General features: G+C 35.4%; 1 protein-coding gene across 7 annotated transcripts in view; it reads left to right on the plus strand.

Moving 5' to 3' along the window:
• Positions 1 to 221: 221 nt before the first annotated feature.
• Positions 222 to 17,533, plus strand: part of TRDN (triadin) — a 377,090-nt gene continuing 359,778 nt past the window's right edge. The window contains exon 1 of one of the 7 annotated variants that reach the window (XM_057489292.1): positions 222 to 478. In XM_057489292.1, the coding sequence (XP_057345275.1) occupies positions 457 to 478 (22 nt within the window). In that variant the 5' untranslated portion in view covers positions 222 to 456. The remainder of the gene's footprint in view (positions 479 to 17,533) is intronic. The other 6 variants (XM_057489293.1, XM_057489294.1, XM_057489295.1 and 3 more) reach the window with 6 other exon arrangements.

A 17,533-nucleotide genomic window follows, 5' to 3' on the forward strand; every position in this document is an offset into this window, starting at 1 on the left:
TCTGACATAGACCCCAGGATCTGTAATTATCTTAAGGAAACTGCGGGGGCTTAGACAGTACTTTTTAGTTCTTTTGCCTTTTTTTCCCCCTCTTCTTTCTTTGGGGCTGGAGAACTGGTGTGTGTGTGTGTGTGCGCGCGCCCCTGGAGTGCCAAAAAAAAAAAAAAACGTGCTGAAGAGTCCTAGGGTGATGAGGCTATTTTTGTTCGAAGCTGATACTTCTGCCTGAGCCACAAGTGCTGCTTGGAAAGGGCTCAGGTTGTTTTCACAGGGAGAACTCTGCAGAGAAGAGAGAAAGTTCAGCAGGACAACAAAGGAGCAGTAAAACAGCCAGGAAAACGAACAGCCCTCACGTTTCCACACAGAACCCTCATCAGAGTTCTCACATCCTAAAGTATTCTGTGAAGTACCACTTGACCGGAACTTTTCTCCTGCCTTTTCCTGTCTCCAACCATCATGACTGAGATCACTGCTGAAGGTATTGCTACCATTCCTTTGCTCAAAATCATTTTTTCTAAGTTTAAACATTAACTGCAGCTAGGGGAAAAAAACGTGCAAATTGACAGCAACATTTGACCCTAAATATGCCGACTTAAGATGTTGCTTTTATATAATTGTCTTGATCAAAGATTCCATAGGGAATTGGAGAACTGGATTTCGTAGCTGAAAGGCTGACAGATCTGTGGGATGGGGGTGGGGTGGGGTGAGAAAAGGTTTCTCTGAAATTTTGCATGAGGAAACTGCTCTTTGCTATGCCAAAGGCTCCAGTAGTTAACAGTTGTCACCCACACCTCTATAAATAGCTGTGGTCATACAACATTATGGCTGGTATCTTTCTTACCTTGCAAAACTTACAGACTTGCAAGGATGGAGACCACAATGAGTTTAAAATGTTGCATTTAATGTTTAAACTTAGAAAAAATGATTTTGAGCATTTTTGCCTTATTTTATTTAAATGTGGAGGTCTTAAATTTGTCCTCCCTTCCTAACTCAAGTATATAAATATGTTCAAACACATACATAAGATGTATATACAATTTAAGATACAAGTACCCCCACCAATTTTATTATTGGTGGATATTCAGAAACAAGGTTTGGAATTGCACAAAATCATTATAGATCAATATGATTTAAAAAATAAAGCAATTTGAGCTCTGATTATTGTCAATCATATTTGTTGTATTTTTTTACCTCTACATGATGAAGTCTATATTGCAGTAAATATTTTCTGTTTTAATGTTTATTCTGAAAAAATATGTGCCATAACTAATTTTTAGTTGACCAAGGTACCAATAGTTTCACTAATATGTAATGTATGTAAAATAGATTTAAAAATGTAAATGAACTAATGAATAAATATATTACACACACACACACACACACACATATATATATATATATATATTTTTTTTTTTTAGAATAAAAGGACCCTTCAAAACAACTCAAGCAACACAATCCGGTTCTAGCTGGGGTAAAAAATTGGGAGGTGGATCTAAAATTTGCTTCTGACAGCTGTAAGCAAATCAGACAGGTGGTGCTCTCGACAGCTTCCAAGTTGAATGCTGTGCTTGTTTGTTTTTAATCAGACAACTGAAAAATAGAATGTGTGTTTTTGGCTCTTTGAGCAGACATTAATAGGGACATGCAGTAATTTCAGTCAGAGATTTTCCAACAGTGTTTATAAGGAGAAACGTCTTACTTGTACTTTCCACTGAAAAATTTAGTCTGGCACTCCAAATTAATAAAAACAATTACTGAGTGATTTCTGTGTATTAGGTATTTTGCTCAAGACTTCATGTGCATTACTTGTTTAAACCTCACACAATTCAATTCGGTAGGTGTTATTATCTCCATTTTGCAGAAATAGAAACTGTAACTCAGATGCTTGGTGACTTGCTCAAGACTATGGCTCCAGACCAACTCTCTTAAATCTACTTTGTGTTTTTTCTGTTTTGTAAGAAGGTGTCAGGTTTACTCTTTACCAATTTTAGTTGAGAATTCACTAACTAAATATAAATAGCATTTTTTCCTATTCCTTAGATATTCTGTGCCATGTGGTTTTTAGTTTGCCCTAAAGAGAGCTATCTATAAACAATTCTTGCTTAGCCCTGCACAGTTACTAAGATACCTATGAATATGTTTCCCTTCTTCTGCACAGGGTGTGGGCTGCTGATGCAGGAGATCACTTGGCCAAAACATTTTGCCTTGCTTGTGGATTATGTTCTGTAGACCTTTGTACTTGATTCATAAAACTATTTACAGAAAAATTACTGATATGAACTAGAACTTCTGTTTCTGTCTTGTCCCTGTGGAGAGCTTAAAGGTTTTTGGAAGACCTCCTAGAATCACTATAAAATATCACTGAATTAGTAACAAATTAAAAATGCAAAGCCACCATCTATTTCCTGGGTGATGGTCATTTCCTACTCCAAGACCTTAACAGTTCATAGAATCTATTTCATCTGAACATCAATTATGTACATTTTCTCTTTTCTGGAATGATATATTAATTGTATTTCTCAAATAACAGTTGGACTGCCAACTCAAATGAGCTTGACTCTTCAGGTCAGTACCAGTCAAAGTGACTGCCCAAAGTTTCTTGCACTTTGCTTTACTGTACTCTTTTATTTTGTCTTTTATGATCCTCACCTTTTGTGCCCCAGCTACAATAGTGTTCCAGTCTTTTGTTAGAGGTATGCATTTGCACAGGGCCTTGGTATAAGTTATTTCTTCATCCTGGAATATTCTTTCATCTCATCTGCTCTATTTCTTGTGCTACCACATTTGGGTACATCACTAAAATATAAGTACTGCATCAGTAACCTTATGACATCTACTGGTGACTCTTCCCATCCATTTATCACAAAGCAAGCAAGCACCCTGTAGCATTTAAGAAAGGTAGAGCTAAGAGTAGCCCCTTAGGTCAGTTTTTGGAAAACTGAGGCTCAGATTACATGACTCTCCCATGGTCACTGATAATTAGGAGTGGTCTGAGGATACAGTTCATGTCTCCTATGGCTTTTCTCAGTGATTAGCTTATCCAACTATAATGCAGGGCATGTCAATTAATCATGCCAAGTTTCACATGGATTTCCACCACATGTTCCAAACTGGATTTCATCTGACAGAAGAAAGGAAATAATGCTAGATATGGAATTGTTTTTCAGGTACAGATCAATAGATGAAGTAGAACCAGGACAAAGTTGAACCCCAAAGAATATAAATACAGCAAAACAGAATGAACAAAACAGCAGTAGACTCATAGACACCGAGAAGGGACTGAGTGGAGATAGGGTGGGGAAGGAGCAGGGGGAGGGGGACAAAAATTCTCAATCGTAATGTAGGTTGGTCACAGGGATAGTAGTACAGCATGGAGAATATAGCCAATGATTCTGTAACATCTTCCTATGTTGACAAATAGTAACTACACTAGTTGCGGTGAGATTTAATAATATGGTAACTGTTGAACCACTGTGTTGTATACTTTAAGACTGTATATTAATAAAATAAAGAAATATTTAAAAAAATGTTGAACCCCAAAGGATCTTGAGGAAACAATGCCTTTGATTCTGGTTATGATAAATTGATAAAGATAATGGTAATGATAATAAAAAATCACATTTACTTAGAAGATACTAAGAATTTGAGATGTGAGGATCATTTAATCTATGAATAAATAGATACTTCTATTATTGTTGCTATTTATAGAATAGGAACCTGAAGCTTAGGGAGGTTAGAAATTTGCCTGAATTCACACAACTGGGATTTATATGCAGATCTCTTACCCCAGAGTTATGCTGAATACTTTCTCATGCTATGTGAGATTAATACTTAGCCTGGTACTAACTCACAGGTTGACTGGGGCCTGCACTAGGCCCCTATTCTTGTTCGGGTAGGCTCAGGCTGCATTGGGTAGGTCAGATCAGGCCCCAGGCTGGAGCAGGATCAAAGAGTGTTAAGGTTTAGGACTATAAATAGGCTTCTACCTTCATCTCACAGGCCATTATTCCTAGACAAATGCCAAAGTTAGCTCCACCTTCTGAGTTTCACACGAACTTTCAACCATCAATTTAAGCATCTATTTGACAATAGGTATCACTTTGCCAAATTAAAGTTTGGGTAATTTTGATAATGAAGTGAGGTTTAGTTAGTTAGTTCTTAATAGCTGTGTGGAAAAGACAGAGGCTTTTTAAAGTTGATAAAATAATAATGTTTTCAAATTGCCAATTAACTAATATATAATCAAATTGCGCCTTATAATAACCATTTAGGTAATTGTGCTCTTTGGATCCAAGGACCTTCAAAATGTAGAAAAATACAAATTTTTATATAATGGATTCAACTAGGTAGAGATCGTTTATTTAATTACTGCACTTGTTGGAATACTTTGTTGAGGGAAATTCTTATTTTTAAAAAAAGAGATAGAAGCTCTGTGAAACTCTCAAATTTTAATTTATTATGACCTCAGGACTCAGGAGAAGAGTTATTGTACTATGTATGGAATTCTTTCCTTACTCTTAGTTCAAACAGATTTCACTGCTTCTCTAACAAACCTCTAAGAAAATTTGATATTCAAATTTGGAGCAAAAATTCTCATTTATTTGACACAATTCACTGCTCCGACAGACTGTGTAGCACAAGAGCACCCATTTTTGCTCTGAAGAAAAAAAGATCAAGAATTCAGAGCCACACTACTTAACAACTATGCACAGTTACATCGCCTAGAGCAGCTGATGGCAACATTAAGAGAAGGAGGCTATGTAGCCTACTGTGTTTATCTTGTCAAAACCAAAAGTGGCTATTCTGGCCTAAGTGGAGACTTGGGTGTGGGGAGAGGAGGAAGTGGGTGAAGCCCTAGGTTCAGGCCCTAATCACTTCTGAGTTATGTTCTCCTGTTCAAGAAAAGCAATCACCCAGAGATTACTGTAGATACATAGAATATCATTTTTAGTTCCAGGGACACATTTTAAAGTTGACACTGACAAGCCAGTGTATCTGGAGGAGTTCCAGGCACAGTTAAATGAAGACTTGTGCACAGGTCATTAAAGTAGAAGATTGGATTTTTTCATTGTGCAGCACTAGTGGACAATACAAAGAGCCATGGAGCAAAGCCTGGAAGTCACAGAAAAGGCAAGCTGTTGGCAAAATATAAGGCAAAATCTCACCAACCATTAAAATGATATCTAGAATTAACTCTGTGACTCAAAAACAAAAAATGGAGATAAAAAGAAAAATAGAAAAGCAACAAAGAGACACAGCCACTAATTTTCAATAAATAGATGCACGATGAGCATGCTAAAAACTACACCACAGCCTCAGTCAGCATGATCCAGGCTATGAGGACCTCTACATGAAAAATAACCCAGCTCCTTCAAGTAAGTTACTAGGAACAAAAAGAGATGCCAAGAAAGCCTATACATTAAAATAAATATAAAAATAGAGCAACCACCACGATATGTATAATTATTGAATCATGATTCAAACCCTTAAAAAAACTCTGATGAAATAATTGGAAATTCATCACACTCTGAATGTTAGGTGATATTAATGAATTATTCTGTATTTAGTCAGATAACCATACTGTACTCTTAAAACTACATGTTAGTGATACATATTCAAATATACATGGATGAGATGACACAATGTTTGAAATTTGCTTCTAAATAATGTGCTAAAAAGATGATGTAGATGGGATGAGTTCATGAAGTTTCATTATAATAATATTTTGTCTACTTTTATGAATATTTAAGCCTCTCCTTAAGAAAGGCTAGAAAAAAAAAGAATGAAGTTGGATGTTTTTAGTAATGTGAATAATTTTTTAGTAAGATTTTACTTTTCATAATATATAGGTCAGTGAATCCACTGACTACTGAATCTATCCGTAAGTGCAAATTACCAAGTTGAACAGTCCACTGTTATTCAAATGAAAACCAAACATGCTTGTATTAGACAGAACAGACCAGAAATGTACATTACACTTGTAACAATAGACAAGGAAATAATGACTTTGTAATATATCCATTATTGTATGGGAATCTGGAAATTAGTTTCCTACCAATTCTCAAAATTATTAGTAACATTAATTACGGACATCCATTAGTAACAGATCATTTTTGAGATGGTCTGTGCAAAAACCTGAGAAGAAATTAAAAACCTGAGGAGTCAATATGATGCAAAGAAAAATAGTTCTAGAAAGTGTGATGGTGAGGAACATCATGTTTATTGTCTGGCTATTAAGTGCCCAGGTCTTGCATGACAATTTTAAATATCATACAAAATCTGAAAGGCTGAAAGGCAGATATCATCTAAACCTGATCAGTCTGACTCTAAAATTGTTTGATCTTTACTGCTTGCACCAGGTGAATTTAAAAAGAGAGAAGAAAAGCATATTGTGAAAACCAGTGGTCTATATAGTTCATTGAAAAGTCAGAGGAGAAAAAGTAGTGCAAAGCTGAGGGAAGGCAGCATTACAATAATTAAAGGCAGTGTGATAAGAGCAGAAAGTGTGTGAAGTTTCAAGTCAGAAATCCAGTTCAAGCATTAGCTCTACTACTTAACCATTCATTATCTGGGCAGCATGAGGCGGTCATAGGGAGGGGCCATACACTAGGGGGTGAATCTGGGTTATTTGTGAATAACATGGCCAAGGAATTTTTCAGCTTTTTACAAGATTATGCTAGTTGGCAAATTAAATTTATGGGATTTTTTTTAATTGTGCAAAGCATTGTGATGCAAAATCTACAGTGAAAGTGAACAGAAAATATATCTTTGTAGTGTCAGTCCTAGCTGGGTTCTGTTAAGAAGCTTTTTGTTGTAGCTTTTATTATTTATAATAGGAATTCTTTCTGCTCCCACACCTGAAGCACCCGGTACCCATGGAGAATGTTCTGTTTGTCAGCTTAAATGCTTCTTAACTTTTCCCTATTTATTTTTGGTCATCATTGTGACTATAATTTAAAAACCATGCTATTTTACAATGCAAAAATGAATTGAGGTTATTCAGCTATTATTCTAAAGGCTTAGGAATCCTCAGAGACTTGAAGCCTCCAATGCTGTTTGCATTAATTTTTAATCAGTTAACAATATTTAATATGAGAGAAACATAAAATGGTGCAACGAAGCAATTTTAAAATCACCTACATTGACCTTTAGGTTGAATATATCAATTCGAAAAGAGAATGCATACATGGTTAAGATTTTCCAGTTAAGATTTTGGCTTTACAGTTATGGGTTTAGAACATTATTATTTTCTTTTCTCCCTTCAAATACAAAGAAAGCCTTTGGGGACATGCTCAATATATTTAAAAAATGCATAGTATTTAAAGTAACACATTTAAAAAGAGCAAATTAGGGAAAAATCTTCATCTTCTAACTATGGGTGGACATCCTGCAATAATTCCCAGTTTATGGAATTTAGGTTCTGTCAGCTTATAAAAGTGTTAGGAAGATCTTTCAAAGTCAAGTCTTTTCTCTCAATTCTCGTATTCTCGGGATAATATGAATGCCATGACAATTTCTAATAAATTTTTCTGCTTATCTGAGCATCATATAAACATGTATTGCCACAAGTGAGTGTTATATAGAGATCGATGAACTTCCTGGCCCAAATAGTATTTTTTTCACCTTCAAAAGGAATTAAAGGGAATATCCTGGGCAAATGTATAATGAATAAAGTCCTGCTCCCCTCTGTATAAGTTATGCTCTCTAAACATCAAACGTCTCCACATCCCCATGCCTGAAGTCAAGCTGTCAAAGGCACTTGGAACTTATGATGTTGAGCCATCCTTTGGTATGGAAATGAGCTGTTTCCTTATAAACCACAGAGTCCATACTTAAATATTACACTTAAGTATTTACTTAGGTTTAGGTATTTCCTAATATGGCATCTGTAGCTGTGGCTAGGGCATATGGTCTTCATTTAAACAAATTAAAATACAATCTTTTTAACCTAGAAGAAGAAAGATAATTTATGTTCAGCAACCTGATCTTTACATGGTTTTATTCATACAGCATGAGGCTAGAACTCCTTGTGATAGGCTGGTTTTATCCTAGCTATTCATCTGGCGCGTCATTCTACTCTTCCCAACATAGGTTACTGAAATATTGAGAAAAAAAAAACTAAAAAAGAGCTCTGAATATGTAAAACTTAGTTTTAAACAACATTTAAAATGTTTTCTAAAACTGAGTTTAAAACCTTAGTTAAAAAAACCTGTTTTTATTTAATATTTAAAATTTGTTTTTAAAAAATATGTAAAAAACATTTAAAACTTTGGGGCATTGGTGAGCTTGTGGGTATAAACCAGTTTCTAATTATTTATACTTTCAAAATCCATTTTTAGCAATTTTTCTTGGGAAGCAAGATTTCCTTGGGAAGTTTTTTTTTGTATCATTAATCTGCAATTACATGAAGAACATTATGTTTACTAGGCTCCCCCCTTCACCAAGTCCCCCCCACATACCCCTTCACAGTCACTGTCCATCAGCGTAGTAAGATGCTGTAAAATCACTACTTGTCTTCTCTGTGTTGTAGAGCCTGCCCCGTACCCTCCCCCCACATTATACATGCTAATTGTAATGTCCCCTTTCTTTTTCCCTGCCCTTATCCCTCGATTTCCTTGGAAATTTCATTGTTTTCTTTTAAAATTAAATCATCATGTGATTAAAAGAATTTTCTGCTTGTGGTAGACATTTAATACAGTGTCAAGACAAGAACACTAACTATAAAGTGACACTTCTTTGACATTCAGTGTTGAAGCTACTGTTTTTGTTGGTGGTTATTCTTATTTAACTTATATATAATTAGCTGGGGAAAAGAGGGTGTACTATAAAATCTATAAGGTACCATAGTATGGCAGAACACCAAGCTTGTGAATTTAAACCTGCAGAAGAGTTAGATGTTGACTTTAGATAAAAGCAAACAAAACATATTCATTTGAAATACAACTAAATTTTAGACTCTCTGGTAGTAATTAACAATCTGTAAGTAGATTTATAAAGCAATAGGTCATGTCGAGCTGTCAAAGACTCATGGTTCAGTGGTAGTCAATATTTTAGCACCTGTTATGTACCAGCCTGAATGCCAGGCTATGGGGACAGGGAGATGAATAAAGTACAAGATCCCTGACTCTAATGTAAGTAGATTGAAAAACAAGCAGGAAAAAGCAAAAAGTAATTCTGAGAATGGAAACTGGATGGATCTTAAAACACAGGACTCCAGTTTTGGATTTATGAGTGATTGGTGTTTAATTTAGTTGAAAAAAGTCATGCTATTGTTTATAAATCTCCTGATTAATGAGAACTCACGAAACCTGCTAAAAATAACTTTGGAGTGATAAAGAGGGTCAGTCGTATTTTTGACTCTAATAATTTGCAGTGCATATGCCACTGTTGGGAAGGTGAAATGGTTGACCAAGGAGTAGGGAGATTAAGAGTAGGTTTGATCAATGTGGAGATGAAGGAATAAGATATTGGTGGCAGGTGAGAATTAGTGGGCTGTGGGACGAAGCCTTGCAATGTCCAAGGTAAAGAGTTACCCAGCTAAGAAAATGGGTAGAAATCCTGGTTTAAATATTTTATTTGTGTTAAGGCACCCTATTGCCATAATACTGAAAAGGTTACATATCTCATGTTCCTTATTTATTTTAAATTAGTTGTTTATTATTATCCCTAGGTTTTTTCCCCCTCCTCTGTGAGTGATCTCCCACTATTTGTATTTCCAATACTGCTTCTGATCACCAAATAGTATACTTTGAGCTTAATTTGTATTTATGGAGCACTATTTCCAATTCATGACAAAATAATGAAATAATACTTCTAAACAGGAGCTCACTAAATAAGTTTCCCCAAATTCATAATGAGAAATCAGCTGTTCAAAACTAATTCTATGGTCAGTATTCTAAGTACTGTGAAAATTAGTGTTAAAAGCCAATGATCTTGTCAAGTCATCCTAAAAAGACACTTCATTAAGCATTGAAGCAAGTGTGTTTTCAAGATGCTTTTATCAAAGAAAGGAGGAAGACACAGCCTCAGTCTAAGATTCAAAAGATGTGACCAAGAAGTATGTAGCATAGCAGAAATGACTAGATCGAAGCAGTAAGTCAGGAGAGCCCTCTAGAGCCTTAGTTCATACTGACTGGAAGAGTTATATGAGAAAAAATAGTTTTGTCAGTTGCCGGAAAATTTTGGCTATCTGTTGAATTAAGGAGACCAGGCTTAACTAGTCAGTTTCTGCCCAGTCTTTCAGGATTTGAAATGTGGGACCTGGCTAGAATGTCTCATTATAAACATTATCTTGCATGAGTCTCCGTCTCTGAGTGGCATAGGCTTTCAATACCGAGGTTGTGGAACATGGTATTTCATCTTCATCCCATTGTTCTGTCATTCACCTGTGGTTGGAGAGGGGCAAAACTGCTGATACCTTGAAAGATACTTATTCACTTAACAAGTACTTACTTGTATATTTTTTGAGCATTTGTTTTGCCTGTAACTGTGTTACAAAGTCTGACGATGAAATGTGAAATATGTAAATCTAGACTTCAAGGAAAAATGAATTAGTCATATAAATAACTTTATGATACAAGTGTGCCAGTTCTCAATTGTCTAAAAGAAGTACATATAAAATTGTGTATAAATATTGTGATATATATTCCTTGGTTTCTTGTCACTTAAGTTTAAAGTAGACAACACACATATGAAATAACTAGAGCACGAATTAATACATAACAAATAAACCAAGTGTTATGAGATTGATTATCAGGGAAATCTGAGAAGCAGGAGAATAGATGTATTTGGTTGATCAGGGACTGTTACAAAGGAGTGGAACTTAAATTAAAACTTGAAGGATATTTCTAAGTGAAAGGATCGGAACATAAAGGAAAACCAAAGAATTATGTTTTTACCAACATCTCTGGATCTTAAAAGTTCCATGTTAGTTTATTCAACAAACAACTGTTTGATATATTTTCACTAAGTTAGTATCCTGGCCTCATACTCCATGCTGAGGAATCAAAGCTGGAGGAGATACATTCCAGCGGCATTTGGGACAGGACAAGTTTTTGGAAAGTTCTCTCCCAGACATTGCAGGATAATCCACATGCTGCAGCATCCTCACCATAATTTTGGCTCCACAAACAACCTCAAACATTTTCCTGTAGTGATGCTAAAGTACACCCCAGTTGACAACAAATAAGAACTTAGAACAAAGGGGTGAGCCTCAGTGCTAATGGTTGTGAAGGAGGTAGGATCTAAGCCCTCAACTGTGAGAAACTCCTGACTTAGTTATATTCCAGTTTTACACAGAGGACTCTTTTTAGGTCAGTATAAGGGGTTTGGATGAATTGCAAGGGCTTTTTAATATGATTCATTCAGTGACAAACTAAGAGTTAATATACTAAATATAGCCATCTAGTTCAATGATTAGGTAGTTATTTGGGATAGAATGAAATCCTTACTGAAATATAATTTGGCTGCCTTGATTTGCTATTTATAATTCTACAGGAGAAAGAGAAAAGACAATAATTTTAAGGATGTGTGGGAAAAAGAGATTCACAAGTGAAGCGAAATGACACAATTGCCCCTTGAGAAAAACCAGTGAAAGGTGATGGCTTATTTTCTGTGTCCTAGAACTAATGAGTTGATATGTGACAGAATAATTTGAGGAGAGGCACAGGTTGGAAGCAGCTCTCATGCGAAATCTGAGAGCCAGCACTTTGCAAAATTGCCTTATTTAGTTTTACAGAAGCTAAATCACAAACTTGAGTGTGGATCACATTTCTTTACTGATAGTCACCCTGTATTGTGATATATTGAGCTACACATGTGAGTTTAGAGTACCTCCAATGTTTCTTTAAGCCCTTGCAACACTACCAAAATGGCAAATGTGTTCTAATCATGTAGGAACTCACTTAAAATTGTTAGGTAACGCTGACCTAGAAGCCAAAATACACAAGAACCCCATCTACAGGTGAAAGAAGAAGTACATAACTGACAGTTTTTGAATAAAAGTGTCCAGTTTGGTTTGCAATAGACCAGCCAGCTCATCAGTTCAGTGTTAAAAGACATATCAGTCTTCAGTTTCTAAAATGTTTTTATTTTTTCTTTAAAATTTATTTAAAAAAACACCATACCCTGAAAACTGCATAAGTTACATATATTTATATATCATTTACTAAACAATAATGGAGTTGACATCCACATAACCAGCACCCAGATCAGGAAACTTTATTTCTATCCCTTCAGAAGCATATTCCCATCTGCCTGACCTTCACTTTGGTAAAGCAAGACTCCACTTCCTCCAACCCTTCCCCAACATGGAACAACTATTCTGACTTCTTTGATGACAGTATTCTTGCTTTCCTTTATAGTTTCATGACCTCCATATCTATAAATAATACAGTTCAGTTCTGCCAAGTCTGTCCTTTATATAAATGGAACCACACAGCATGTATTATTCTATGTCTTGCTGCATTAATTCAACACTGTTTTCAAGACTCATCTATTTTGTTGTATGTGGTTGATGTTTAGTTATTCTTGTTGTACATTATTACAGTGTATGAATGTCATTATTTATTTATCCACTGGAATTTTTAAAAATTGGGGATATTATGAATAATACTGCTGATTATTCCTCTACTTTTTAGCTTTAATATTTTATGGTTCTACTATCAATGTATATTTGTTTCATGGAATTATGCTCCATGATAAAAAGTTACATTCACCATGAAAAAGACACTTTGTTCACTCAAATTAGACAGTGTGTATATTATCATTTAAATTTAATAGAAAAATATGGAGAAAGGGTGACCTCGGTGGCTATGTATTAGGAATGCCCCAGTTTATTTTTCAGAAGAAATCAACCTAGCCTTATGAGATATATAAAATAGATATTTGGAGGAGCAGAGAAAGAATGAAAAAAATAGTAAGGACTTCTCAGAGATAAAGAAGTAACCCCCAAATATAGTGACTCCTATCTGAGATTGCATAGGGAGTGACTCAAAAAATTGATATTTAGACTTGGAGTAACCTGACCTAAAAAAGAGATTATTCAACAAATATTTATTGAATGTCATAGCTCCTCATTGTCAATCATTGTGCTTGGAGCGACGCCAATAGCACCAAAACAAACAAAAACAGTTCCTGTTTTCACAGTTTATGCTGGTGTAGAAAACATCTACTAGAATATTCATCCTCATCAGATACTGCATTTTGCTGTTTTTGGTAGCACCTGTGAGTATGGCCAAATTCTTACCAACTGGGCTTCCTTTATCCAGGATTCATGGTGCATTCTTACCCAATGCACACAATTTTTAATTAGACTTCAGTAATTTTCATTAGAATACCGCTATTATTCATAGTCAGGCAAGACTTACTTAGTTTTCCAGTTCTCTTCACGTTTTTAGATCTGGGCCTCCTGTCTTTAAAAGGAGACTGCTCCAGAAATTTAACTTAATCCATTTCATGTTCATTTTGCTGGCTGAAGCTCCCCAGTATGATCCTATTTCCAGTTCAAAGGAAGCAAGTTTCATTGGTTTGGAAAGCCAAATTCTGCTTCAGTGGTTGATAAAAGAGGATTAAGAGAAAATTTATACCCTCTCATTCATATATTTTTTTTATTTTGTTATCATCAATCTACAATTACATGAAGAACATTATGTTTACTAGGCTCCCCCTATCACCAAGTCCCCCCCACATACCCCATTACAGTCACTGTCCATCTGCATAGTAAGATGCTGTAGAATCACTACTTGTCTTCTTTGTGTTGCACAGCCCTCCCCATGCCCCCCACCACATTATACATGCTAATCGTAATGCCCCCTTTCTTTTTCCCCGCCCTTATGCCTCCCTTCCCACCCATCCTCCCCAGTCCCTTTCCCTTTGGTAACTGTTAGTCCATTCTTGGGTTCTGCGAGTCTGCTGCTGTTTTGCTCCTTCAGTTTTTTTCTTTGTTCTTATACTCCACATATGAGTGAAATCATTTGGTACTTGTCTTTCTCCGCCTGGCTTATTTCACTGAGCATAATACCCTCTAGCTCCATCCATGTTGTTGCGAATGGTAGGATCTGTTTTCTTCTTATGGCTGAATAATATTCCATTGTGTATATGTACCACATCTTCTTTATCCATTCATCTACTGATGGACACTTATGTTGCTTCCATATCTTGGCTATTGTATATAGTGCTGTGATAAACATAGGGGTGCATCTGTCTTTTTCAAACTGGGCTGCTGCATTCTTAGGGTAAATTCCTAGAAGTGGAATTACTGGGGCAAATAGTATGTCTATTTTGAGCTTTTTGAGGAAGCTCCATACTGCTAATTTACATTCCCACCAGCAGTGTAGGAGGGTTCCCCTTTCTCCACAACCTCGCCAACATTTGTTGTTGTTTGTCTTTTGGATGGTGGCCATCCTAACTGGTGTGAAATAATATCTCATTGTGGTTTTAATTTGCATTTCTCTGATGACTAACAATGTGGAGCATCTTTTCATGTGTCTATTGGCCATCTGAATTTCTTCTTTGGAGAACTGTCTGTTCAGCTCCTCTGCCCACTTTTTAATTGGATTATTCGCTTTTTTGTTTGTTGAGGATGCATGAGCTCTTTATACATTTTGGATGTCAGCCCTTTATCGGACCTGTCATTTATGAATATATTCTCCCATACTGTAGGGTACCTTTTTTTTCTATTGATGGTGTCCTTTGCTGTACAGAAGCTTTTCAGCTTGATATAGTCCCACTTGTTCATTTTTGGTTTTGTTTCATATTTTATTACTACTAAAGCCAAAAGTGAGGAACATTTCTATTAATGGAAATTTATGAAGGTCATGGGTATAGTAGACAATTCTTTTCTGTTTTTCAACTCCTTTTTTTCAATTTTCATTTTTCAGTTCATTTTGAGTCAAAATGTAAGAATGCATATAAATTTTGTGGACATAATAACTTTGGAAAAATTCCAAATAAGTTGCACTCTCCTAAATCAGTGATTCTCAAAGTGTGGCCTCTATGTCACCAGCATCAGCATCACCTGGGGACTTAGAAAGGCTTACCTTTCTAATTAAGTTACTAATTAGGTACTGCAGACTTTGTGAATCATAAACTGTGAGAGTGGGGCCTAGAATAATCCTTTCAGATGGTCCTGATACAAAAGTTCGAGAACTACTACTCTACTTAATTACATACAGACTTTTGAGCAAATTCCCCACCATTTCCAATTATATTAGGAATAAATATCCACATTATGTATGTAACATAGTGGCTTAAAATTAATTGAAGATTCCTTTTATGATATCTAACCCCTTTAATAAAGTATCCTAATTACTGAGAAGTATGCTTTCAATGATGAAGGACGAGGAAGAGGAGGAGGAGGAAAGAGATTCTTACTGTCAACAGACTCACTGAAGCAGATTCTCAATTTTTATCCCACTTGGAGATTTTGCAAATGGAAATGGAAATGGAAATTTTTTGTTGGTGTGTTTTAAAGATATCCTGGTTGTAAGCCAGAGAATGTAAATTACTTTCAATGTGTAAGATCCCACACAATACCTTGCTCTCCTGAGCAAGCCTAACCAATCCTTTGCATAAAGGCATGCCCACATAATGTCTACTGATAAAGAGTACAGACAATATTAGTTATGGTGTGCAAAATATTGACACTCAAAACTATCCAAACCCTAAGCTGCAGAATCTGTGAATATGTTATCTTAAGTGGCAAAAAGGAATTTTCAGGAGTGATTAAAATCAAGAACCAGATGGAGCGATTATCCTGGATTATCTGGGTGAGCCTAATCTAAACACATGAGTCCTTAAAAATTGAGAACCTTAAAAGGGAAGAAAACTCAAATGATTGTGGTCAGAGGGGGATGTGATGTCAGCACCTGACAGACACTCCTGGATTTCAAGATGGAGGAAGAGGCTATGAGCCAAAGAATGTAGTAGTCCATGGAAGCTGGAAGGGGCAAAGAGACCGAATCTCTCCCAGAGCCTCCATAAAGGAATGGAGTCCTGCACACACCTCAATTTTAGTCCTTTGAATCCCATGTTGGACTTCTGAGTCACAGAATCGTAAAGTAGTATGTTTTTGTTATTTTAAACCACAGTTTGTGGTAACTTGTATCAGCAGTAGAAAACTAATATCCTGCTGTCTATCTGATTATTGTAAATCTCTCTTACACACTGAGACAAATTTTTAGAAGGCTCATATAAAATTGACATAAAATAATTGGAAATTTATTTTCCACATAATCATTTTTTAAATAAGATAGTGTCCATTTTATATAAGAAACCTGAGACTATAAAGTTACCCTTTCTTCAGAGTCACAGAGCTCATTATTGGGACAATTAATACTAGGTTAACAACCAACTAGTTATTCTTTCTGTAGAAATGTATGCTGACTTTCCTTCCAATAAAATGGAGTTTTCTTATAATAACATTCCCCTCCTAATAGTAAAGTTAGAAAGATACTTTATTTTGGTTTATATTTTTCACTGGTGGATAATTACAAGTCTTAGGAAAGAAGGTTATAGTTTGTGCAATATTTATTCCTTCTTAACATCTCTACAATTAATCTGCTTCCATTCAATTCTGTGAGCATTTCTGACACACAAACTGTGACTTGTTCTATGATCAATAACATTTGCACATATATTTAGTCATCCACGCACAATATATAATATGTACAGTCCACATTGTCTAGATGATTATACAGTGAACTTTTTAAAAAGGCTTCCTTAGTTCTTAAACCAGGACACCTTGCTCTTCTTTGGAATGGGTACCCTTCACCTTCCTAGGTTTGCACATACCAAGAAGCTATGTACATTTTCCACTGGATAAGAGCCTATTAATAGAAAACTGACACTGCAGCAGTTAAAAAAAAATCAGGTTAGAGATTAATTTCATGGAATGCACAGTCATGTCAGCTAAACATGATCTATTCAAGGTAAGTGAAAAATGTGTGATCAATCTGCTTGCCATTAAAACTAAAATAAATATGTTTTCCTTTTATATTTGAATTCTTGAACTCTAATACAGTCTTTCTTTTGTTCAGGATTTCTAAAGTTTTCTTGCATAGAGTTCCTGCAGATTTTAAGCTACTGACACAACTTTTTGCTCTCAAATATCTTCAAAATAAGACCATTAAAGAAAAAAGTGATTAGAAGATGGTATACAAGAAGATAGGACAAGTGAGGTTAATTGAAATTGTTGAAGTAATAAAAGGTAGAAAAGGCAAACTTGAAATTAAATAAACTAAAGTTAGATCTGTAGGAAAAGTTACTTTAGTTTCACCAGAAAATGTTGCAAATTCACTGAAGGGCAGCATGCATGTAGGTATATCTTTGTCGATGAATATTAAAAGAAAAGTTTTAGAAAGGAAAGAATACAACAGAACAAAATTGTAAGTGGTTGGAAACCATGAATGCACAGTATTTGTACAGTGTGTTGTGTATGCATATAAATAAATATGAAGTCCCATATATTTAACTTTGATGCCTAAAATAAAATATGAATGGAAAGTTTTTATTTCAACAAATGTTGAGTTCCTTT

The sequence above is a fragment of the Manis pentadactyla genome, chromosome 12 (genome assembly GCF_030020395.1).
Source record: "Manis pentadactyla isolate mManPen7 chromosome 12, mManPen7.hap1, whole genome shotgun sequence".
In the NCBI taxonomy this organism is placed as follows: Eukaryota; Metazoa; Chordata; class Mammalia; order Pholidota; family Manidae; genus Manis; species Manis pentadactyla.